The sequence below is a fragment of the Syngnathoides biaculeatus genome, chromosome 15 (genome assembly GCF_019802595.1).
Source record: "Syngnathoides biaculeatus isolate LvHL_M chromosome 15, ASM1980259v1, whole genome shotgun sequence".
Lineage (NCBI taxonomy): Eukaryota > Metazoa > Chordata > Actinopteri > Syngnathiformes > Syngnathidae > Syngnathoides > Syngnathoides biaculeatus.
In genome coordinates this window covers 725,158-751,596 of record NC_084654.1, presented here as the reverse complement: position 1 = coordinate 751,596, position 26,439 = coordinate 725,158, and the positions used below count along the sequence as shown (strand labels likewise).

The following is a 26,439-nucleotide window of genomic DNA, read 5'->3' as shown; positions in this document are numbered from 1 at the left end:
TACGCCATATCCGCCATATGTTGCTGTGCATTTGTGGACTAGCAAGCCTCCAGAGTTTTCCTGCTGTGAAGGCAATAAATTAACATTTTCCACACATCACCTGAGGCGTCTGTCGCGAGTGGTGTAGGGAACGCACTAGAAAGCAGTGAGTGTGTTCACCTTCAGCCGGCTTTAACGGTTAGTTCCTTATCAGTCGCAAACATGGAATGTGCAGCTAGCCCGGCCTCGTGGTGCAACCATTACTGTAGGCGACAACCCGTAGTACTTTTTATCCATTTAAAACCTCTATCAAAACCTGCCAGTGAGTATATATTTTTTCCGAAGTACTTCATTTATGTTTCATTTGTACTTATAGATGCATAAGTGAAATATGAAGATGATATGATGCTCGCAAACATGGTCGCATTGCAAAATCGGTAAAATTGCTGGATTTGTTGCTGTGTATGCAATTATATGCAATTGCAATGAAATGGCAATAGTCAAGGTATCATCAATGAAATTTCATGAAAATTCGTTGAGAAACAAGAAAGTCATGACATTTTGTTATGACATTTTGAAGCTCTTAATTAACCGGGAAGGTTAACTTTTTGTTCTTTTCTATTGTTTTACCAATACCATAATTAGCCCATACTCCCAGTCTTTAAATGGGCATAACCTTAATGTTATTTGAGCGATTGAGATAATTTAAGTAAGATGTTAAGGGGTTTTCAAAGCTCTTTACAATGATAGTTTTTTTTCAATTCCATCCATCCATTTTCTTAGCTTCTTATCCTGACGAGGGTCGCAGGAGTGCCTATCCCAGCTGTGAACGGGCAGGAGGCAGGCTACACCCTGAATTTAAGGAGAACATATGTAATGAAAAATTTGGTACTTACATTAATATATTGAGCTATTTTGCAGGCAAAGCTACCTTGGCAAATCCTCTGAAGAATAAATATGTTCATCTTGAGAGTGATATGCAATTTTAGTATAATCTTGGTACTCAACCAAATATATTTTAAATAGGCTGAAAGACTGGCCTCCACCATTGAGGACATATATTCCGACTAATTAAGAGTGCCGGCTGTGCCAATTCCATTTATAATTAATCCAAAACATCTGTTCTTTTTTCAGCTAACACAAGTGGTTATGGTACCCGCCCAACTTCCTTGGAGCAGAATAAGACAGGTATAGTAAAAGTGACCAGTAAGTTATTTTTCCCAGTTGTGCATGGTGAAATCATAATTGGCATGTCTCATTTAAATCTCACACTGCATGCAAAGCAAGAGTGCCATTCATTGATGTATTTTTTTTATATAAATGTATAATTTGGGATGTTTTGTTTTAATTTTTCATGAAAAAGATATTTTTTCAAAGAGTCCAGGAATTCAATGAATTGATGTCATGTCATGTCAATTGATGTCACTTTTCATTGATGTGATATTGTAGGTCATGGTTTATTTTCTTTACAGCTCCAAAAAAAACCTCTAGAACACCTTAAGTGTAGGATTTGGAAAATGATTCCAATCCAGTAATTGCACTGCAAGACCATCAAAGTAAGTGCATGTTCTGTTTAAAGCACTTTATAAGAAGAAATCTGTCCCAAAAAGCACAATAAAAAAATTTGGTTACGATGATATTCTATTTTATTCAAACTGTTTTAGGCAGTGGAACAGGTGGTTCACCGTCACCATGAAGAACCTTGAGACATTCAAAACCAAGACATCTACCATCAAACTCGAGCCATCCACCACCAAACATGAGCCTCTCCCATTCCTCCAAAGAGAGTTGGCCCGTGTAAGAAGCAAGTAAGCCAAATGTCTACGAATAACTCGTCTTATGACCTTTTTGTCATATTTCTGCTTTTCCATTGTGCGTGTGTTGTTGTTCAGGGTTCCCAAAAAAAAAAAAAAAGAGCTGATGCTGCTAACTGAGATAAGGGACACCGTCAGGAATCAAGACCACGGGGCAGCACAAGAAGAGGACACTGACATTGTACAGATAAAATCTTTGGCTGACTTCATTGTTCTTGAACAGAACGGTGACAGAAGATCCTTCTACTTCTGCAGCACTGGTATGATTAAGTATGGAAAAAGTTGTTGAGTTTAATTTTAATAAACAAATTCCTAATTCTCCCATCCTCTTGTTGATTTGGAGAAATTCCAAATTTTGAAAGTTGGAGGGGTAACCCTCAGGGAAATTATCAAACGGATCCTGAACAGATAATTGAATATTACATGTTTTGTACAGACTGTATTTTTTTTTATACTCGTAATAGACAGTTGAGAATGAATATTTTGAACTTGTTTTAACATTCAAACAATATTACATTTATAATACAATTGAAAGTATTGTGTGTGCTGTTTGCAGACCTCTGAAGAATGAGGTCCTTCAAATACTCTTTCTAGAAACAAAATATGGATTCTTGGGTTTGAGAGATTCCTAATTGATAGGTATAGTGTTTGCCAGACATAATAAGAAGTCTCTAAATTTTGAACTGAGAATGTGTCTTGAGAAACCAGGAGACTGAGTGATGTACGAAGTGCGGTCACGTCATGCCTGAAATATGCACCTGACAGATGCGGTGGCAGTGGCAGGAAACAGGACAGGAGGAACTCAGATGGACAGTAAATATGAGAGACACATACTTAAAATTCACATAGTGGAATATTATATTTTATTTTGTTTGTAACATTATTTAAGCAAAACGTTATTTGTTCTAAATGACAGGAAAACGTTATTTGTTCTGAATGTTAAACATGCATGTACAGTATTACTGTGGGCTGAATAACCTAATTGTTTGTAATTGTTTGTACTTTGAAAAACAGTCTGGTTTCACACTGCATAATAACGGTTTCAATCAATAATATTTGAATTGCTCAATTTCCATGTATTTCCATGCAACATTGTTTCTATGTTCTAAGGCAACATTAATTGTATGTGGGTTTGTCACGTTCATGCAATTTACGAATATAATGTAGAAGCAATGTTCTTTACGTTCTTTAGAACAATTCTGTAGATGTTTCTAGGCTTAGCTTGTCCTTCTTCTTACAAAAATAAAAGTACAACTGTTTCTTACTGCCAAGCAAGTGCCACATTATGTTTAAGATAGCCTATGTTTTACCATTCCTCCACACCAATAATAGGGCGTACCTTATGTATGTGATTAAAAAACAGAAATAACACCCATATTTGAGGCTGCGACCCCGGTGATGTACATCCAGGAGGCTATTTACAGTCCAACCGGGACGTCTTCCAAGCACCAGGGAAGATGGAGGAGACAGCACGGGAGCTTGGTGGGTGAAGGTATGGAGGGGGGAACAGAGGAGTGGAAGAAACCGGCTTTATCTGGAAGACATTGGAAGATGGTTTGAACACAGAGCGTAAACACAGCCACAATTTGAAAGGGCCCAATAAAGTGGTTGGAAAGTTTTATTTGATTCAACCTTGAGCAGTTGATTCTTTCATCTGTTTGTCTGAGGGTGATAACTAGTGGGTAGACTGACACTTAAACCAAGTGGTGTGCAAAACACTCTCTAAACCTGCTAACGGAATTGTGGGCCCTGGTCGAAGAATGACCATTTTCAGTGAATGGGGAAAATGCAGAAACAAGGCGTAGGGCAATGTGTGACCAGGGACATCTAGGAATGGGAAGCGAACAAAGAGGGGTCAGGCACCACGGAAGCAGCACCGAGAGGTAGCTCAGGGTCAGGCTGCGCCTAGGAATTAGAAAGATGCAGCTCGGTGTAAGTCACTGCCAAGGCTGCCGCTGAAGCAAGAGAGAGGTCATCCAGAGCTTGGTTTAGGGGATCACCTTCAGGATCACCTTCCAACACCACATTCAATGCCAAGAACTACTGTCAGGTTCACCAATCAGACATACATTAAACGGGACAAAAAAGGAAGCAAAGACACCAGTTCAAGTCTCGCGAGGAGAAAGGAGAGGAACTGTCTCGTACAATTCACCACTGCACTCTCTGATTATTGATCCAGATTCTCTATTTATTTAGTTTTGAGACGCCCCTTATTTACATGGATATTACAAAAAGGAGAGGACAAGCATAACAGTTTGAAACAAGGTGTAAATGTTTGTTCATGTGCGTGTGCATGTGTGGAAGATTGCTGAATACATATGTGGTCATCATTTCTTTAACAGGCAGCAGTTCTAACAGTTCTGATGATTAGATGTTTTTGTTCTTGCTATCTCCTGCTAGGAGGCTGCCACGTTATCTAGGGCAGAGCAAAGCATTTCTTTATTGGAAGCAAATGTATGATAATTATGATCACAATTATTCCTACATTTCCCCCCTGTTTATCCTACATTTGCTACCACGTTTTCTAGAACAGAGCAAAGCATTCTTCATTGCAGGCAGAGACAGTAACTTAATTGGAGCAGAGCAAAGCATTTCTTTATTGGAAGCAAATGTATGATAATTATGATCACAATTATTCCTACATTTCCCCCCGTTTATCCTACATTTGCTACCGCGTTTTCTCGAGCAGAACAAAGCATTCTTCATTGCAGGCAGAGACAGTAACTGAATTGGAGCAGAGCAAAGCATTTCTTCATTGCAGGCAGAGACAGTAACTGAATTGGAGCAGAGCATTTCTTCATTGCAGGCAGAAACTAACTGAATTGGAGCAGAGCAAAGCATTTCTTCATTGCAGGCAGAAACAGTAACTGAATTGGAGCAAAGCATTTCTTCATTGCAGGCAGAAACAGTAACTGAATTAGAGCAGAGCAAAGCATTTCTTCATTGCAGGCAGAAACAGTAACTGAATTGGATCAGAGCAAGGCATTTCTTCATTGCAGGCAGAGCAGTAACTGAATTGGAGCAAAGCAAAGTATTTCTTCATTGCAGTCAGAAGCAGTTACTTAATACTATTTAGAATCATTTCTACATTAACCTCCTGTTTATCCTACATTTGCTCAAATCCTTAAATCATCGAATTGATCACACTTTTGGCTTACACTCGAAGGAAAATATAGCACTAATTACTTGTAATGTTCTGGATCTGAGAACAGGTCTGGAAGAGAAGTCATAACATCATCGTGGTCAACAATATCACTGTCATTACCCTGTTGTGCCAATAGTGGATATATTTCTGCCTATTTTGAATTTGTCGGGGCAATAGCAGTGGTTATAAGTTGGTTAAGTGATGCCTTTATGCAGGGAATACAACAACATCCACACAATGCAAGAATAGCTGCAAACAGCGATAGAAACTAGGACAGAGAACACCAAATTTCTAGATTTGCCAAAGTTTTTTTTTTTTTTCCTCCCACCACTCAGACCTGGCTGATGTGTTTACACCAGAGTGCTCCTTCATCTTGTGGTTCAGGGTGCGGAGGCCTTGAATGGCCCTTGTGCGTGACCCATCAGGTGCTGTGATATTTGGAATAAACAACACTGGTCACTGAACATTGAGCAGTCGCCACCCTTCTCGGCCGGGAGCAAGTCGACCGCTATGCGCTTCTGGAACGTCATGAGTGAGGTTGCAGCTGGTTGTTCCCTTATGGCAATAAAGCCTGCTTCCGTATAATTACCAAGTTTCTGTACATTGTAATGTAGGTAGTTGATTCTGTCAACGTTTTTATTCACAGTTATCCATAACAAGATGGATTCCCATCCTGCAGCAATCTCGTTAACCAATTTATACTCATCTGGTATGCAGTTGGGATGCCATTTGCATCAATGTATGTCAGATCTCCATCTTTCCAAGAGGACCTTCGCCTTCGGGAGAACCCAAGGGGAGGTCCAAAGATGGATGCGGCCAATTGTATATCTTCTGATTTTGATGGAAACACAGTCACAGATAAGAGCAGTGATACCAGTGCACACGTTCCTGCTGCATTTATCAGTGTGTCATACAACTTTTGACCAACACACCACCACAACAAATCGCTGCATGGGAGCAGTGGGAGCAGTGGGGCAGTTTGCAGATGGATATCATGACACCATGTTTTGTTGAGACTTCCCACCTTAAAATCTGTCCCTGTAAAGCTAACACAGGAGAAATTAGCCAATGCAACATTAGTAGAAAATATCAGTTTACCATTTACTGCCTTAGTTGTTGGATAAACACTTTTCCATTTCTGACAAGTGGTGTTGGGAATTGTTTTAGTCATTACTTTCAGGGTACATTGTGTTGGGATTTCTGTTGGAATGACACGCATTAGTGGCCTAGGGCCCATGCATGTGATGTAACTGTAGTTTACCTTGTTAGCTGCATTCTACATTAATAACAACCAGTTTTGTTTCCTATTTGTAAAAAAAAAAAAAAAAAGATAATCATAATAATGGAAAAATGTTCCTCAGGCTTTTTCGGTTAAAATACTCCCGCCATAGTAGACGTACACTTTTGTATGGCATTCCGGTTTAAGGTAGCACTGAATTGGCAAATGGTGAGAAGAAGGTGGGGGTTTCATTTAGCATAAGCCCAAAGATGGAATCCCCAGCAATTAGACTCTGCCAAGGAATTGAAAAAGTGCTGAACTGATTCACTGGGAGGCACACATGGAGTCCTCCTCTCATGCCTCCCGCATAGTTGTTTGCCAAAGTTATTTGAAATGAGGTTGTGCCTCTTTATCTTACGTGTGGTAGGCATAGTTGACCGAGTATAGTTATTGGTTCTGTTGTTATGTATTTTTGTCAGCTTTACAGGTGTCCAAAAGTAGCACATGAACAAAAATATCATTATGGTATCAATGTTGCAGCCCAACATGCTATCATATTATTTAGACATTTTGAAGTCATGTCGACCAAGTCACCCCTAAATGAGTCAAGTGTCTTCACCAGCCTTCAGGTATTTTCAGATACTATAAAACTGCACCCACTGTATGCTGGTCTTTGCTCAGCTTTCCCCTTGGGTGACTCAGCTGAGATGACCTTTTACAGTGTGTTAGGTGTATCCACGTGTTTTTTTCTGCTATTTTGTCCATGTCATTCAGCTCTTGCTCAGTCTATGCCAGTTTTCGGAAAAAAATGCATGGACAGTAGATGTTAATTCATAAACAGACATAGGATAAATACACAAATGGCAGTAAGAAGGTTATTAAAGCACAGTAACTTTTTACTTTTTTTTTTTTTTGATGGTGTAGTGCAGGGATGTCAAACTCATTTCTCTTGCGGGCCACGTTGTAGTTCGGGTTTGCCTCAGAGGGACATTTCGAGTGAAGGCAGCGTGGGATCGATTCCCGCTCAGTGATGGTGTCGACATCTGCACTGTGACTGGCTGGCGAGCAGTTTGGTGTGTAGTCTGCGGCTGCCCGGAGTTAGCTGGGATTGATTTCAGGTCTCTCTCCGAATAAATGCAGAAGTGTTGCGTCAGGAAAGGCATCCGGCGTAAAAAAAAAAATCAAAAAGACAGTTACTGCCGCACCGCCATGACAGTGGCACAAAAATGGCTTCACACATCAATGCTGATAAAATTCCCAATTTGTTTCTAGTCCTATCAAATTGATGCATGTGAAATTTCCGAGTTTAGTTTTTCAAAAGAAGTTAATGGATATACAGAATCCCCCAACTTTTTTTTTTTTGATTCATTATCAATTAATAGCATTGGAATTATCTCTGGATCTGTGCAAACACTACAATCTTTTGGACACGTTTTTTGTATGTAGTTATCCAATTTGTTTTGTTTTTATTTTATTTTATTTATTTTTTGGGGGTGGGACCTTGAGTGGTTCCCACAGGTACCACTTGAACAGAAAAATGAAAATAACAGGTTGCGTTTTCATCCAACACCCAAAAGCAAAATTTCACTGTTTAGTCACCATTATGACAGCAGTCTCACTCCCATGTGTAACCGGACTACAGCGACCTTGGCAGTGGGAATAAGAACAGCTATCTTACAAGTGGCCAATAAAAACAAATTAGTTTTGTTTGTGTTAACAATTGTTTCAAAAGCAATAACTTTCCTACAATCAACAAATTAATTCAAGTACACTTTTTTGCAATTTTTTAAGATGTTTGGGGTTCTTAATAACTCCTGAAAGGGACCCACTTGTGTTTTTTTTCCCCTTCATCATTCGTCTATCTCTCATTGTGTGGAAATTATTGGTAATTTGTATGGTTTCCCAAACACTGTTTTGAATGGAATGAGACCCTTACGTGCTTGTAATGTACGTATAGTTAGACTAAATCTATCATTGTGTCCAAATTGCCCCTACGTGTGATTGTGAGTGCGGCTGTTTGTCTCCATGTATGTGACTTGCAATTGGCTCGCAACCAGGTCAGGGTGTACCTTTCCTCCTGCCCGTTGACAGCTGGGATAGGCTCCAGCCCTCTGCGCGACCCTTGTGAGGATAAGCGGCAAAGAAAATGGATGGAGGGATGAATGGATGTGCATCTTGAAGAAACTGACCACGTTTTGGATGCACATTCCCTTGTGGATTATGTCGCACACAGATCAAACAAGCCCTACAAAAAAAGGTTTTTTTTTTTTTTCATACAAGTTAAATCCATGGATCATGTAATGCCTTTGTACCAGGGCTACCATTCCCCCTGTTGAGACCTGAGACTTCCCATGGCTCAAGATTGCCGCCCACTTAAAAAATGTTTTCGGTCGAATTTTTTTGGATCTCTGCTGACATAATTCCCATTTTGTAATGTAGTACCTTATTTTTTCCACATTTTAGTTCTGCTGGTAAGCTTTGTTGTTGCATTTTGTTTAACACATCATCTCAAAGTATGTCGTCATTTGTTACATGGTCAGCTAATCCCATAAAGGTTTTGGCTGCTACTTCTTTTGCTGTTTTATCTGTAAATCCATTTCCTAATGATACTTTCTCTGTATTTGATGTGTGTACTGCACATTTACATATGGCTATTTCTTTTGGTAATTGAACTGCTATGAGCAAATTTTGTAGTACCTCTGTATATGTCACTGTGTTCCCTGTAGTTGTCGCTATTCCTCTATTTTTCCAGTATTGTCTGTGTAGATTGTGATACCACCGTGAATACAGCAGTATCTGGTCTCAGATTGTTCAAGACTGTCCAATAATATATTGTCTGTACAGTTCATCATCCCAATCCAAATCTGGTTCTTTTTCTGTCCAATCAGGAACATTTCATACTACCAAAACAAATTGTCCCAAACTCTCCCACTCCTGTTGTAATGACGTGTGTGGTGGTGTCCATTCCTTGTGTAGTGCATTTAGTTTGTCAGTCAGTCTTGTTTCTGTCACCACGACTGATATACCATCTGAGTACAGATAATCATGATTTTGTCTGGTGTGGGCTGTTATAAGTTTATCTTATACAACATTGTCACATCAATGAGTTACTTCCTACATCATTTTGTGGTTGTTCAATCCAGTCTTGAGCTGTTTGCAGCAAGAAATCTCCTGTTCATGTGGGAGGTTTGTTTGGAATATGTAAGGTGTAATAATAGAGCGCTGGATTCCCATTTTGTAAGTTATTTAACTGTGCTCCCAGTTATTCCTTTTTTTCTTTTTACTTCTATTTTTCCTGTCAGAGAGGGAATTAAGCACAGTCCTAGTTTCAGCAAACCATCTCTTCCCAAAAAACGTATGGGACAAATTAAAAAGTTGCATTTTGGGAGCATTAGTTGTGACATTTTTGATGGGGAGATGGCTGCTCTCTTCCTCATCTGCGGCCACAATTATTAAATGTTTCGCATAAAGATCCATAAATTTCTCCTTTCTCTGTCAGAAAGGTGTCAATTTTCTTTTTGTCATTTTGTAGCACTCTTTCTGCGTGTAGTGCTTGGTTAATGTATTGTTACAGGCTGCCAGTCGGTTTGTCAACCCAATGTTTTTCAATATTTTGTTTTATAGGATTATTCGAATTCACATGAAAAGCATTTTTTTAATTGCCCTTGATACACACTCCCTGGTGTGTGATCTTCAGGAATGCCACTATTTGCTTTAAAACATGCATTTATTGCAATTCTATATTCTTCAAATGGTTCATTGTTGTTTTATATTGCTCTTCCAATGGCAGAAAAATTGCTTTTTTGGAAAATCTAGTAGAAGTGCGCGATATTAACCCTTGAACTGCCTGCTGCTGTGAGAAAGTACTTTGCTGTCATCCAAATTTGTTGTACTTCCACATCATTTAATTGGTAAGATTTTCTCAAGTCTTCCGTTCCCTGGGCGAATTATGTTACATCAACTTTATGAGATGTGATACCTTGTATGGCTGTTTTCACATCATCTTGAGTCCAGCTTTCTTGTTGTTGTTTTTTTTGTGTGTGTGTGTGTGTGTGTGTGTGTGTTTCTCTTATTTTATCCTGCAAGTTAACTATATATATTTTTTGTATGTTGAGCTGGCTAGCAAAGTCATATTGTGTTATCCACAAATTTAGATGTTTTGTTTTAGTAGGACATTTGCTTTCTACAAACTTCTAGTCCTTACACATTATTATTATTTTTTTTTTTTCAGATGTTGTGTTTCAACTATTTTGCTCTTTGTTTTTCCCCTGTTGGAGTCAGTGGTTCACCTCGGGTGACTATACTGACTTCCCCCTGAACAGGGTGACCATTACGTTCCGTTTGAGGTAATTCTGAAGCTTCTACCACAAGAGGCGAAGAATGTAGGAATAATTGTGATCATAATTATTCCTACAGCTACTTATCATCAGTCTCAAAACTTTTCTTAGCCTGAGAAAACTTGTGAGTAAAGAAGGTGTAAGATTGCAAGATAACGACACGGGATCACACTCCTCAGCTTCCCTGATATCACTTGGCAAGTACAGCTACCTTGGCTCAGTACATTTGAAGCTACCCCACAAGAATAACGTAACCCAGAAAGGTCATCTTTGGAACATGGAGCTTACATTTTTCCACTTGGATGAAGAGCTTGTTCTCAGAAAGTCTCTGAAGTACTTGGCATACATGTCATTTGTGAATTGGGCTGGAATAGGAGCAAATCAGGATGTCATCCAGGTACACACACACAGACACACGCGCACACACACACACGCACACACAGACACACACACACACACACACAAAACATCAATTATGTCATGCAGGATGTAATTTACCAAGGCTGGGAAGATGGTATGGATATTGGTCAAGCCAAAAGGCATAATGAAGTATGGTAGTGCCCTCTATGAGACAGGTCCTTCCATTTGAGGGCACCAAAGGTCTTAAAGGTCTATCATACAAATGTAGCTAAAATTTCATTAAAATCTTTTTTTAAATTCTTAAAACAACAGAGATGAATTAAATTAGCCCCAAAGTGCATGTTTTCTTTGTAATCCAATTGCCTCCGATGTCTGTTTCAAACCGAGGCTCTGTTGAAGCTGCTTCCGTGTGATGTCACTCCAAGACAACCCCAGTACAGAATTGGTTTCCTTCACAGACAATCATACAGGCTGTGAGTGGGATCTTGAGGAGAGAGACAGCAGCGATCAAGAAGTTTTTATGTGTAAATTCTATTGGCTTCTTGTGCGTGTATGAGATCACAAGGGTTTCCGAACCAATGAGTGTTTATTGAACGCCGAGGACATGGAACATGGTGAGTGGCTACACATAGACTGCCGCAGTTAAATAACGAGAACATAGATAAGGAACCCAACCCATAACACCAAGGAGAGGTTGTTGGAGGACGCTTTTTTCCTCCATGTGTTTGTTGGAGGATGCTTTTTTCCTCCACCTGTTTGTTTAATTTTGGGTAATGAGAATGTTGGTCATTCAAATAAAGGCTGGAGATGATGAACAGTTTCTTCGAAGAATTTACTTACAGAATATTCCAGGCATTTATGAGTTACAGACAATGGCTGTAGAGAGCAGATCACAAGTGCGAAGATACAGAAAAAGCACACATCCTTCATCTTGTCAGAAGGGGCGGACCATGAGCGGTATCAAACCTGTGGCGTGAGATCGGGGCTTTCCACTTAGACAAAGGGTTTCTGTCTCAACCGGTTCCAGCTGTCAATAATGGATTATTACAAAGTGTCCATTATGCAGTTCATTAAGGTTAGCCTACGTGCAGAGATGCACTCAAGGACACATCTGGCAACAGAACAGAGCCCCAGTGAGGACATGAGGAAATTATGGAGTCATGACTAAATATGGGCATAAGACATACTTCAATGTGTATGCCCCAACTTGGCATCGTGACAAACAAACAAAAATCTACAGAATGCTCTGTAGAAGAAGTAGAAACTGAAGAGGAGGAATTTTCTTATTCTTCCCACGTTCGAAAAACATCCCATGCAGGTGGAATTCAACCATATATGTTCGAACCGGTGTGACGGTCTAAGCGTCGAATGCAACACAGGGACAGGACCCAAAACACAGACTGGTAGGTGCTTCAAGAAATCTACATACACCTTGTTGACAAAATCTAATTCTAACATGTTTAAACGTCTGATGCTGCTTGCACACAACAGTGAGTCATTTGTTGTTGTTGTTCTCGCGACCAAGTCGGCCTAAGACAAAAATCAAAACCTTCTGCGTTTAAAGATTTAGCCCGTATTTTAAATAATGCACCAAACACTTAAGAACACACACTGCCGTCGTCAAATTTCTGGAAGACCTCAGCGTCAACAGTACACTAAATTTATACAGTATCCAAATTTCGTCACCTCCTAAACATCATATGGTTACGGATATTAGCTAGCATATATATCTGCGTCGGTATTGTACTTACATTTAAAATGAGGTAGATACTTGTCAATACAAAACAATTGAACACGTACGTATTTACTTGCTACCGAAGCCAAGTGAACGCTGTATCGGGTTTTCAAATCACTCCTCCATGAAATGCTTGGAATATACTACTAACATATTACTGTCCACTTTGATTTGGAACTCCAATCTGCCTGCTTTGTCTTCACAAACCTGGTCCATAACCTGCCCATCTGTTCACCTGTCGGTCATTCATGTAAGCTGACTCCATTCGCGTTTGACGCAGAACAGTCGTATACAATATACTTCCTCATTATCTTTGCTAGCTTTTCCACTCTCTGGCTAAATGTTGCCTTGGCAGGATGTCACATTCTGGGGAATTATGGAATTTGCCAAATCGAAGTGACATTTCGAACAAAATCTTGAGACTGACTTTGATGCTAATTTATTTCATTTTTGTTGTGTTGAGAATTTTTAAAATATTTTTTGATTAAATTTTAGCTACATTTGTATGATAGACAAATAAAATACATTTCCTCTGGATTAGACCTTTAACCCTTTCCATTCGAAATCAAGAATTGGTTATTGGTGAGTCAGCAAGTTTTAATTGACATTTGGGGCAGTTGGTAATGTAGTGGAATGCCTCTGCACAATACAAACACAGATTTTAGTTTCTCCTGCGTGTTTTCTACAAATCAAAGGGTTTAGTTCATCAGTTGCATTGCATGGATTCACCAATCAAGGGAGGTGGGGTTGGTAGCAAAATTTGTGGCGGACAGGAAAATTTGGGAGTGCAGTGCTGCGGAGAAGGAAGTGAGTTAGGCAGAGTCTGTAACCTTGAGATGCGTTCCATCCTGCGCTCTCGGAGATGACAAAGGAGTTGGATGGAAAGGTCAATGAGCTGATCTAGGGGCTTAACTCAGCCAGCAAGGTCAGCTCATCATAAAGCAACTCATTAAGTGCCCTCTCCTCGAGCCGTCACTTATCATGGTGGAGGGGTTTGTGTGTCCAGATGATCCTAGGAGCTAAGTTGTCTGGAGCTTTACGCCCCTGGTAGGGTAACCCAAGGCAAAATGGTCTTAGATGAGGGACCAGACAAAGTTTGACTCTAAAAGCCTGATGGTGAGTAAAAATACTGGATCTCAGTTTCTCTTGCCCAGACGCGGGTCACCGGGGCCACCCTCTGGACCCAGACCTGGAGGTTGGGCTCGAATGCAAGTGCCTGATGGCGGGACGTGCACCCATGGGGGTCGGCCAGGCACAGGTCGAAAGGGTACCTTTGGTCCCCCATCCCAAGGGCTCACCACCTGTGAGCGGGGCTATAGGGGTCAGGTGCGATGTGAGCTGGGCGGTGGCCAATGGCAGAAACCTTCGGGATCCGATCCCCCGGCAACAGAAAGTGGCTCTACGGACATAGAAAGTCACCCCTTTGGCAGGGAATGAGCCTGAGTTGGTGCGTGAGGTTGAGAATTACTGACTAGATATAGTCGGACTGTCGAAGACAAAGAAGAGGAGGAAACCGGATCCATCGTCAGAAGAAAAAGAGGAATGCACAGAGCCTACAACTGAGTGAAGGGACTTTGAATGTTGGGACTATGACAGGAAAAGCTCAGGAGTTGGTTGACATGATGATTAGGAGAAAGGTTGATATTCTGTGCATCCAAAAGAGCAGGTGGAAAGGTAAGGCTAGAAGTTTAGGAGCAGGGTTTAAATTATTCTACCACGGAGTAGATGGGAAGAGAAATGGAATAGGGGTTATTTTAAAGGAAGAGCTGGCTAAGAATGTCTTGGAGGTGAAAAGAGTATCAGATCGAGTGATGAGGCTAAAATTTGAAATTGAGGGCGTTATGTATGATGTGGTTAGCGGCTATGCCCCACAGGTCGGATGTGACCTAGAGTTGAAAGAGAAATTCTGTAAGGAACTAGATGAAGTCGTCCTGAGCATCCCAGACAGTGAGAGAGTTGTGATTGGTGCAGATTGTAATGAACATATTGGTAAAGGAAACAGGGGCGATGAAAAAGTGATGGGTAAGTACGGCATCCAGGAAAGGAACTTTGAGGGACAGATGGTGGTGGACTTTGCAAAAAGGATGGAGATGGCTGGAGTGAACACTTATTTCCAGAAGACGGAGGAACATATAGTGACCTACAAGAGCGGAGGTAGAAGCACGCAGGTGGATTATATTTTGCGCAGTCGATGTAATCTGAAGGAGGTTACTGACCGTAAAGTAGTGTTAGGGGAGAGTATAGCTTGACAGCATAGGATGGTAGTCTGTAGGATGACTCTAGTGGTGGGTAGAAAGATTAAGAAGACAAAGGTAGAGCAGAGAACCATGTGGTGGAAGCTGAGAAAGGAAGAATGTTGTGCGGCCTTTCGGAAAGAGGTAAGACAGGCTCTCGATGGACAGCAGAAGCTCCCAGAAGACTGGACAACGACAGCCAAGGTAATTAGAGAGACAGGCAGGAGAGTGACTACTTGTGTCTTTTGGTAGGAAAGGGGAGAAGGAGACTCGGTGGTGGAACACCAAAATACAGGGAGTCATACAAGGAAAGAGATTAGCGAAGAAGAAGTGGGATACTGAGATGACTGAGGAGAGGCGAAAGGAGTACATCGAGATGCAACGTAGGGCAAAGGTAGAGGTGGCAAAGGCTAAACAAGAGGCATATGAAGACATTTACACCAGGTTGGATACGAAAGAAGGAGAAAAGGAACTCTACAGGTTGGCCAGACAGAGGGATAGAGGTTGGGAAGGATGTGCAGCAGGTAGGGGTGATTAAGGATAGAGATGGAAATGTTTTGACTGGTGCCAGTAGTGTGCTAAATAGATGGAAAGAATACTTTGAGAAGTTGATGAATGAAGAAAATGAGAGAGAAGGAAGAGTTGAAGAGGCAAGTGTGAAGGACCAGGAAGTGGCAATGATTACTAAGGGGGAAGTCAAAAAGGCACTACAAAGGATGAAAAATGGAAAGGCAGTTGGTCGTGATGACATACCGGTAGAGGAATGGAAACAATTTGGAGATGCGGGCTGTCGAGTTTTTGGCCAACTTCTTCAACAGAATACTAGCGGGTGAAAAGATGCCTGAAGAATGGAGGAAACGTGTTCTAGTTCCCATTTTTAAGAACAAAGGTGATGTTCAGAGCTGTGGGAATTATAGAGGAACAAAGGTGATGAGCCACACAATGAAGTTATGGGAAAGAATAGTGGAGGCTAGACTCAGGACAGAAGTAAGTATCTGCAAGCAACAGTATGGTTTCATGCCTAGAAAGAGTACCACAGATGCATTATTTGCCTTGAGGATGTTAGTGGAAAAGTACAGAGAAGGTCGGAAAGAGCTACATTGTGTCTTTGTGGATCTAGAGAAAGCTTGTGACAGAGTACCAAGAGAGGAACTGTGGTACTGCATGCGTAAGTCTGGTGTGGCAGAGAAGTATGTTAAAATAGTACAGGACATGTATGATGGCTGCAGAACAATGGTGAGGTGTGCCTTAGGTGAGACAGAGGAATTTAAGGTGGAGGTGGGGCTGCATCAAGGATCAGCTCTGAGCCCCTTCCTGTTTGCAGTGGTAATTGATAGGCTGACAGATGAGGTTAGACTGGAATCCCCTTGGACCATGATGTTCGCAGATGACATTGTGATATGCAGTGAAAGCAGGGAGCATGCAGAGGAACAATTCGAAAGATGGAGACATGCACTGGAAAGGAGAGGAATGAAGATTAGCCTTAGTCAAACAGAATATATGTGCGTGTATGAGAAAATTGGAGGGGGAAGAGTGAGGCTCCAGGCAGAAGAGATAGCGAGGGTGGAGGGCTTCAAATATTTAGGGTCAACAATCCAGAGCGATTGTGAGTGTGGTAAGGAAGTGAAGAAACAAGCAGGTTGGAACAGCTGGCGGAAGGTGTCTCGTGTGTTATGTGACAGAAGAGTCTCTGCTAGGATGAAGGGCAAAGTTTACAAAACAGTGGTGAGTCCGGCCATGATATACGGATTAGAGACGGTGGCACTGAAGAAACAACAGGAAGCAGAACTGGAGGTGGCAGAAATGAAGATGTTAAGGTTCTCGCTCAGAGTGACCAGGTTGGATAGGATTAGAAATGAGCTCAGAGGGACAGCCAAAGTTGGATGTTTTGGAGACAAGATTCGAGAGAGCAGACTTCGATGGTTTGGACATGTTCAGAGGCGAGAGAGTGAGTATATTGGTAGAGGGATGCTGAGGATGGAGCTCCCAGCCAAAAGAGCGAGAGGAAGACCAAAGAGAAGGTTTATGGATGTGGTGAGGGAAGACATGAGGGCAGTTGGGGTTAGAGAGGAAGATGCAGGGGACCCCTAACGGGACAAGCCGAAAGGAAAAGAAGAAGATACAGTCGGACTCGCCTCTACGCACCGCTTGGGCTCTGGTACCAGTCCTCTTGGGGTTGGTTTCTGTTCTACTATGGAGTTGCCCATGGTGAGAGGCGTCGAGCAGGTGTGGGTATACTAATTGACCCCCGGCTTGCGACTTCGGGAGCCTCCCTCCACCATCATGTAGGGGGATAGGTCCTGAGTGTTGTGTGTGCCGATGTACCAAACGGAAGTTCAGAGTACTCGCCCTTTTTGCAGTCCTTAAAGGGAGTGCTGGAGAGCGCTTCCTCTGTGGATTCTATCATTCTGCTGGGGGACTTCAATGTCCACGTGGGCAATAATAGTGAGATCTGGAATGGCGTAATTGGATAGAATGGCCCCCGCGCTCCCTCCCCAACCAGAACCCGAGTAGTGTTCTGTTAATGGACTTCTCTGCTTATCACGGATTGTCCATAATTAACACCACGTTCAAGCATAAGGGTGTCCACATTTGCACTTGGCACCAGGACACCCTAGGTCGCAGTTCGACGTGGTCGACTGTGAGGTCTTGTCATTGCACTTGCGACTGCATGTCTTAGACACTCGGGTGAAGAGAGGGGCGAGCATGTCAACCGATCACCATCTGGTGATGAGTTGGCTCCGATGGTGGGGGAAGATGCCAGTCCGATGTGGCAAACCTATTGTGAGGGTCTGCTGGGAACAGCTGGCAGATTCCCCTGTCAGAAGGGATTTTAACTCCCACCTCCGAAATAATTTTGCTCATGTTCTGGGGAAGGCGGGGATTCCCCGCCTACATTGCTGAGGTGGCCGACTGGAGCTCTGGCCAAAAGGTGGTCGGTGCCTGTCGTGGTGGCAACCCTCTAACGCGTTGGTTGACACCAACAGTTAGAGATGCTGTCAAGGTGAAGAAGGAGTCCCATCAGGCATTTTTGGCCTGCAGGACCAAGAGGAATGCAGCTTCGGTGGTCACTGAGACAAAACCCCAGGCATGGGAGGAGTTCATTGAGGCCATAGAGAACAACTTCAAGACGGCTTCGAGGAAATTCTGGTCCACCATCTGGCATCTCAGGAGGGGGAAGCAGTGCACCATCAACACTGTGTATCGTGGGGATGGGGCACTGCTCACCTCAACTCGGGATGTTGTGAGTCGATGAGGAGAATACTTCAAAGGACCTCAGATGAAAGGCAGAATGCAGTGTGGCGTGTACTTGTGTACTTGTCCAATGCAGCGCTGATAAGTTGATAAGTACCATTGACGGTCCTTCTCATCCTTTTTTTTTTTTCGGCACTCCTATGAAGATTTCAGAATTCCACATCACAAAAGAACTGAATCATAATAACTCAAAAGTATGAAAGGAAAATAAAGAATAAAAATACACAGACAAAAACATAACTGTTATTGGTATGCATTATTTTATTATTATTACATCCACTTGGTTTTCATATAGTTAAAAATGGTTCACACTAAATGCATCTGATTGTTTGTGTCACTCCTAACTCTTACTTTAAAATCCTTGCAATTTTGCTGAAATTTGTTGAAATTATTACGAACATGTAAAATTTTGGTCCTGACAATCATGAAGCAGACACACATTATTTGCTCAAAGAACGAAATATTTAAAATTCACAGCAAAATAAAGAAAACTGCCAATGCAATGGTGTGGTGGTGAGATTGTGCTACAGTGGTGATTTTAATAGTTTCACTTTGGTGTTTTCTATTTACAAAAAGCACGCATTGCATCGTTGGTTAGGATTTAGAGCTTTGGTCTTTTTCATGATTGGTCAATATATATTTAAAAGTGTTATTTTGACTATTTTGCGACAATGTTGAAGTGTATTATCAATGTATATCGATCTCTTTTATTATTGATGTGTATCTTTTTATTGATGTGTATCTCTTTATTGATGCGTATCTTTTGCTCACACATGCCAAATCATCAGTTAACCTTACTGGAGAGACCAGGGCATAGCAATGTTCCAGTTATTACCAGCTTATTCATTATGATGAAGATAGTTTGTGATGCTCTTATTTTATGATACTAGCTTAGTCATTATGATGAAGATAGTTTGTGATGCTCTTATTTTATGATGCGGTTCTCTTGTGATGCTCTTTATTTGTGATGCTCTTTATTTTGTCAAAAGTACTCGATACCACACAAACAAAAGTACTTGAACCTTAATTTAGCAAAAGCACTTTATTTTTTTTTTCTCAAAAGTACTCTTAAAATCTTATTTTATTTGAAGAATTCTAGTTTCTAGGATTTTTGAAAGAACGAAACAATCTCTCCTAAAATAAAATTACAATTGCGCAATTCACTGTTCATCCGGGTAATTCTTCTCAACTTCTGTTCATCCGGGTTATTCTTCTCAACTTTTTATCGTGCACACTTTGTCCTTTGATTTCAAATAAGGAATTCTAGTCTCTAGGATTCTCCGAAAAGAACGAGACAACCTCCCGGTTCAGAAAGTTTTGGACTGGTTTCAATCCACTGGTCTGTCTGCCACTCACGGGATTTACAACCTTTTTGTCTGCACAACCTCCGATCACAGGGCACTTCTAAACCCTTTTTAGAGTGGTACACCCACACACTCTACGGCTTTTCAACCATTAAGGTGGGACGCGACGGTGTACCACCAGGGCCTCTAACCCAGGACTATACCACCCACAATTTCCCCACTGTTCAACCAGCCAGAAACTAATTTCACACTGACACAAATTCAAACGTGACACGGACCTCAACATCAGTTAACAAACAGAAGATCACTTTTGGAGGATAAATGTCCTCTCACCTTGTCAATTGTTGGCCGGGCGATGTTCTGTCTGTCAACCAACACCTCAGTCCGAAATCACGTCGGGGTCACCAATTGTTGGACGCTTTTTTCCTCCCCACGTGTTTGTTTAATTTCGGGTAGTGAGAATGTTGGTTATCCAAATACAGGCTGGAGATGATGAACAGTTTCTTCGAAGCTTTTACTTACAGAATATTCTGGGCACAAATGAGTGACAGACAATGGCTGTACCAGATTAGAAGTACCAAGATACAGAGGACTTACTGCATTCCCCTACTATTCAGCAGGGTCCGGAACACAAACATATGAAAGGAAACAAAAGAGCATCACAAATAAAGAGCATCACAAAGAGGATATCACAAGAGAACCGCATCATAAAATGAGAGCGTCACAAACTATCTTCATCATAATGACTAAGCCGGTATCATAAAATAAGAGCGTCACAAACTATCTTGATCATAATGACTAAGCTGGTAATAACTGGGACATTCCTCTGCCCTGGTCTCTCCAGTAAGGTTAACTGATGATTTGGCATGTGTGATAAGATACGCATCAATAAAGAGATACACATCAATAATAAAAGAGATACACATCGATAATACACTTCAATTCTCCGAACAGCAGTCGGCTGCAGGGTACACTGCACTGGCTGCCGCTACGCTCTCCATCCATGAATTGCTACCAATCGTTTTCACCCCTGACGCTACCCCCAGGGCGTCTGCTACAGACATTTCTTGAGTGAACTGAGCACGGACTCCTGCTCCTTGGCCTTCAACCAACTGCCCTCGTCTATGCTCTTGAGCACCCTGTAGGAATCTCTGACAAACACGAACAGGGTTAAAGTCCACATTCGAAGCATATGGGGTTAGCAAGAAATCTATACAACCTGAGGCAGTGGGGATATGATGGGGGGCGGCGTGCGGAGTCGCAGTTGTCAAGAGAGAAGAGATGTTCAGTGAGCGAAGATCCACTGATAAACTCAAATGAGCATGTCCTGCACCAGGGGGCCTACTCGTACTAAACTGAGGTGCTCAGCTATCTGCACACATTCGACAGGGTGGGGATGATAGACACAGGATATCTGCCAATCAGACCCAGAGTACGCTACAGTGGTATAGACCAAGATACAGAAGACAGATAATACTAATAATTGGGAGCCCAAGAACAAGGGTAAAATTTGCATGCATTGAATTCGAATGTAACTTGAATATTTCCTGGAACCATTGGGCATTCTCCTTTGCTGGTCACAGTGGTGGTGGACATTACATAGAACCCCCCTGTAATATGATGCGTGCAAATTGGGATGGGACATCCTGAGGTTGCTTCTGCAATGACCCCAGACCGCACCAGGATGGCTACGACCCAGACGATGGCCATCCCTGCCAATGTCAGTGTCGAAGAGGGACTCATGTTGAATATCACGGAGAGGGGACCTTTTCCTCTGGGATGAGTCGAGCTGGGGCGCAGTCGGCTTCTTCAGGACCTTGGGGTGAGACTACCTGGTCCCAGGTTGATTCACCGGAATTATTGTGCCCGTGTACCGTAAAATCAACCCTTGAAGAATGATGTCATCAAATGGTGCCAGCCGGCACTGTAGACACCCTTTTCCGGTTGTCGTCAGGTGGAGGGATTGCTGAGCCTGAGGCGGACCTGGCGGGTCGTGTAGACGAGATGTGGAACCACGTGTCCCCCTTTCCTTCAAGATGTACTGCTGTGGCTGTCTGCTCAGTAACTTAAAGGGACCAGTCCACCTAGGTTCAGACCATTGTCGTTTAATCACTTTTAACCACACAGATTTGCAAATGTTCATTTTGAGGGGACCGTCTGGTAGTCTTTCTGTCAAATGGGAGAAATTAATGGTTAGTTCCCTGAGCCCAGGTGGGCCTGTGGGTCTGTTAGTATGACACTCGAATGGAGTCCACCCTTTAGAAGAATTTAATGACATCCAAATGTTCATCAATGCCAATGGAAGAGCTTGCAACCAATTGAGTGTGGATGAAGCTAAAGCCTTAGCTATCTTTTCCTTAATGTTCCTGTTCATGGGCTCAACCTGACCTTGCGAGTGTGGATGATACACAGAACCAAAATGATGTTTCAAATCTGTTTTTTCTACAGCCTGGAGATTTTTGAAACGAGTTCCATTGTCTGATCTAATTTTCCTTGGGAACCCGTGCGTTGGAATGTAATGATTAACCAAATGTTTTACCACTACACTCGCTGTTTCAGATTTGCAGGGATATGCTTTTGGCCATCCTGAAAAGGAATCTACTATAACTAGCAAATACCGGTAACCTGACACTGTTTTAATCATGTCAGTAAAATCCATTGAAATCACCTGACCAGGAGCGTCCACGTCCGGATCGTGGACTCCCTGTGGTGGTTTTGTTGTAGGAATACTGTTATACCAACTGCAAACGCTGCAGTCCTGCAGTTCACTTTTAACAATTTGTGTCATAAAAGGATGCCACCAGGCATGGAGTCGTCCCAATGTTTCATCCACACCTACATGGCATGTTCCATGGGCTTCAGAAATTAGATTTTTCAATTGTGTCTGAGATGGAATGCATTTACCTTCTTTTCGCCATATGCCATCCTCATCTTTGACACCCGCTTTCGACTTCCACACATTCTTCTGGACTTGTCTTTTCCTGCCGCACCTTCACTGTTTCTACTGTCACCTCCTGTTGATTTTCACATTCAGACTCACTTACATTTGTTGTAGTTGGAGTGTTGGTCGGTACCCTGCAGCCTTTTTTGCTGCTTGATCTGCTGATTCGTTTCCTGCTGATACAAAATCATTAGTTCGAGAGTGACCTTTGCATTTTGTTACTGCTACCGCTGTTGGGAGCAGTAAAGCGTCTTGCAATTTGAGAATATCGTCCTGATGTTTAATGGGTGTACCGGTTGCAGTTTGGAAATTGTTTCGCTGCCATTCTTCGTTTTATGTTAACCTGAGAGCTGCTGTCAATGCCAAAATTTCTGCTCTTTGTGATGCCTGTGAGCCTAAAATTCTTACACCTTAGACTTCTTCAAAACCTGTTTCTGTGGGTTGGGTTACTGCAAATCCAGACTGTAGGCCATCATTACCCTTGAAGCAACATCCACCTGTGAAAAGAAAGAAGTCCAGGTTCTCAAGCGGTGTCTCAGAGTTCAGTCCGAAGTGAGTCTTCTTCCTTAGTTCTTCGTACACAACAATGCTGTTCTCCTTCGAGCAGACCTTTATTCATGTTTACTCCTTCATGAGTAAAGAGAATATGTGGTTGTGACCAGGGCATAGGAATGTGCCAGTTATTACCAGCTTAGTCATTATGATGAAGATAGTTTGTGATGCTCCTATTTTATGATGCGGTTCTCTTGTGATGCTCTTTTTGATGCTCATTTTTTGTGATGCTCTTTATTTTCCTTTCACACGTTTGTGATGCGGACCCTGCTGAATAGTAGGGGAATGCTGTAAGTCCTCAGTATCTTGGCACTTCTGATCTGCTACAGCCATTGTCTGTCACTCATTTGTGCCCAGAATATTCTGTAAGTAAAAGCTTCGAAGAAACTGTTCATCATCTCCAGCCTGTATTTGGATAACCAACATTCTCACTACCCGAAATTAAACGAACACGTGGGGAGAAAAAAAGCATCCTCCAACAATGTCTACAATCAAATCAATTTAAAAAAAAAAGGTAACTGAGTGTAGGACCGATAAGAACACTATCTTCTTGGACAGATTGCTGTAATTGATAAAAGTTCTAACTATGTCAATGTGCAGGTTATTACAAGAGGAGCCTTCTTTTTGCATGTCAAAGATGAACCATCAATAAACATCACAACTCTCTGTCAGAGAGGGTGATATTGATGGGATTTGTTGAAGTTGGCACTGCTGGCGTGGGAGGTGGGAGGGGGATGGGTATATTGCCCCATTGTCGAGATGTAATCAATGCACACATCCTGTGAGCTCAGCATGAAACAGGGAATAGCACTGCCAGCCTACAGTTTGCCAGCACAAACAGATGCACAGTTCTTAGGGAGAATATTGTGGATTATAACTACAGAAATTGACCTCCATGGGGTAGTCATACAGATGCAGTGGATTACAAGTATATTTAAATGATCATCATGAAGTACAACAAGTGGCAAAAAAGATCCTATAGATTTGTAAGTATCACATATAAATGATTCATAACAACTGTCTACTGTGAAGTCACAGAGGTGTGATTTTACATCTATTCGTTTGATAATTATTAAATGTAGCATTATTTCAACCCTTAAGACAAATTGAATACCAATTAAAAATGTTTATTGTAGTTTGAAAATACTGACATTCTGACAAAAAAAAATGCTTTGCATTTTTGTTACTTTGGAAAAATAAAATCTCAAAAGTTAAAATAAATTCCTTTGTTCAAGAGCAAAACTTTGATAATGCCCATCACAGTCAAGGACCCATGGAGACAATTTGGTAGTTAGAATGGAGAACATGTATGTTAAAATCCAGATTGTGTGGCGTTTTTGCTAAGATCGAAGAATGAAACCTTAAATAACCATATTGTTAAAACAATACCAGAGTTTTGTTGTTGTTGATGTTTATGTCGAGTGCAAAACCCCGACCTCCAAATGACAGGATTTCAGAAAAAAAATATGAAGAAACTGCATAAATGGTGTGGAAAAAGTAAAGAAACATTGTCAAATGACAGACCTCGATCCGGATGCAGACCAAATCAAGGTGTCATGCGCACTGACAATCATTCTACGTTAAATATACAGACACTTTCCTCAAAACTTGCACATCAGGAAAAGTTAATTTCTATAATTTCATTAAAAATGAAACTTTCATAGATTATAGATTCAAGATCAATAATTTAAACATTTTCAAGTATTTATTTTATTTAGAGAATAGGCTTGATTTGCCTGTTCAGTGTTACTTTAAATTTAAGCTTGAGATACCTATGGTGGTTTCAAAATGTTTACCAGCCTATTTTAAGTTGCATCACAATACAATTATTACTACAGAAGTGTTTTAAATCATAGTGGTCCAATGAGACTAAGCATATTAATCCACATTTTCAGTATATTTTTATTGTTAAATGTCAAACAAGTTACCAGTAGGTGCAGGAGATTCTCAGAAAACCAACAAGACCCAGAATTCATGATATACACAGTCTTGAGGCTGTGCAATTGGGCAATTTATCGAAAAGGGTGAAAATCATTAGAAATGAGCACATTAGAGGGACAGCCAAAATTGGATGCTTTGGAGACAAGGTTAGAGAGAGCAGACTTAGATGGTTTGGACATATTCATAGACGAGAGAGTGAGTATGTTGGTAGAGTGTTGAGGATGGAGCTGCCAGGCAAAAGAACGAAAGGAAGACCAAAGAAAAGGTTGATGGATGTTGTGAAGGGGGACATGAGGACAGTGGTTGTTAGAGATGATGCACGAGATGGGCTTGAATGGAAAAAGATGACACACTGTGGCGACCCCTTACGGGACAAGCTGAAAGGAAAAGAAGATTCAAAGGGGTGTGTGGAAAAAATTGCAGTCTGCCAATGACTTTACAAACTCAAAATTATTTTTGACAAACTTTTTTATTTGTAGGATTTTGATTCAATAAACTAATATTTTGTTATATGGCCAGTTATTTATAAATGCTTCACATGTGTGCTGTCACGATTATGGGACAAGGGGTTGGACCCAAATGCAGAACTATGGGGTAGTAAAATGATATCGAGGGTGGTTTTATTGGACGCAGAGGTCATACGCAGACAGGTAAGCAGTCCATAAAAGGCAAAAGCACAAAAACATGTGGAAAAAGGCAAAAACATTAAAAGATGGTTGGATAAATACTTGCCAAAAACAAGACTTGACTGTACTTGGCTATGGGGGCACAGGAACACTGGGAAATGACAACGAGGCAAATATACAACAATGCAGTGTCATACAATGAACTGGCAACCAGCAATACAGAACACAAGTCTTTAAACACTTGGCATAATTAGAGACAATGAGGCGCAGGGGAGGAGCTGCTGCTCGAGCAAGCAAGGACCTTGGCTGAGCAGTTCAGTAGGTTGGCTAAAACAGCAAGCACCAGGGACCCTAAGGGGTTACTGAAGTAGATGTCTACGAGGAGGATACCAATGGAAAAGCGAGAACCAAACGGACCAGGTGACAGCTGCCGACAAAGCGCTGCCAAGGCAGGAGCAAGAGGCAGTGGCCGCTGCTGGTCAATCACCGCCGAGGCATGACCGAGAGGCGGCAGCTGCTGCTCTTGTTGCTGGTCGAGTATCACCGAGGCATGGTTGAGAGGTGGCGGCAAATGCTGCTGGTCGAGCACTGCCAAGGCATAATCAAGAGGTGGTGGCTGATGCTGTTGATCATGCACCGCTGGGGCAGGAGCTAGAGGGGGCTTGGGCTCATGCACCGAAGAGGCAGGAGCAAGAGGTGGCTCGGGGTCATCCACCACTGAGGCAGGAGTGAGAGGCTGCTCAGGGTCATGTACCGCTGAGACAGAAGCGAGAGGCAGTTCGGGGTCATGCACCGCCAAGGTAGGAACGAGAGATGGCTAGGGGTCAGCTACCGCCAAGGTAGGAGTGAGAAGTGACTGGGGGTAAGGCTCTTCTGAGGCATAAGCAAGAGGTGGGTTGGGGTCAGTCTCTGCCAAGGCATAAGCAAGAAAGGCTCAGGGTCAGTTTCCACCGAGGCCGCCACTGAAGCAAGAGCGAGGAAGCGCCTGCTGGTCAGA

At 42.0% G+C, this 26,439-nt stretch overlaps 1 protein-coding gene across 1 annotated transcript in view; it reads right to left on the bottom strand.

The window, feature by feature from the left end:
* Window positions 1-2,336: 2,336 nt before the first annotated feature.
* Window positions 2,337-26,439, bottom strand: part of LOC133513069 (transcription regulator protein BACH2-like) — a 170,939-nt gene continuing 146,836 nt past the window's right edge. Inside the window, exon 5 of the mRNA XM_061843400.1 lies at window positions 2,337-3,327. Coding sequence (XP_061699384.1) covers window positions 3,208-3,327 — 120 coding nt within the window. The 3' untranslated portion in view covers window positions 2,337-3,207. The remainder of the gene's footprint in view (window positions 3,328-26,439) is intronic.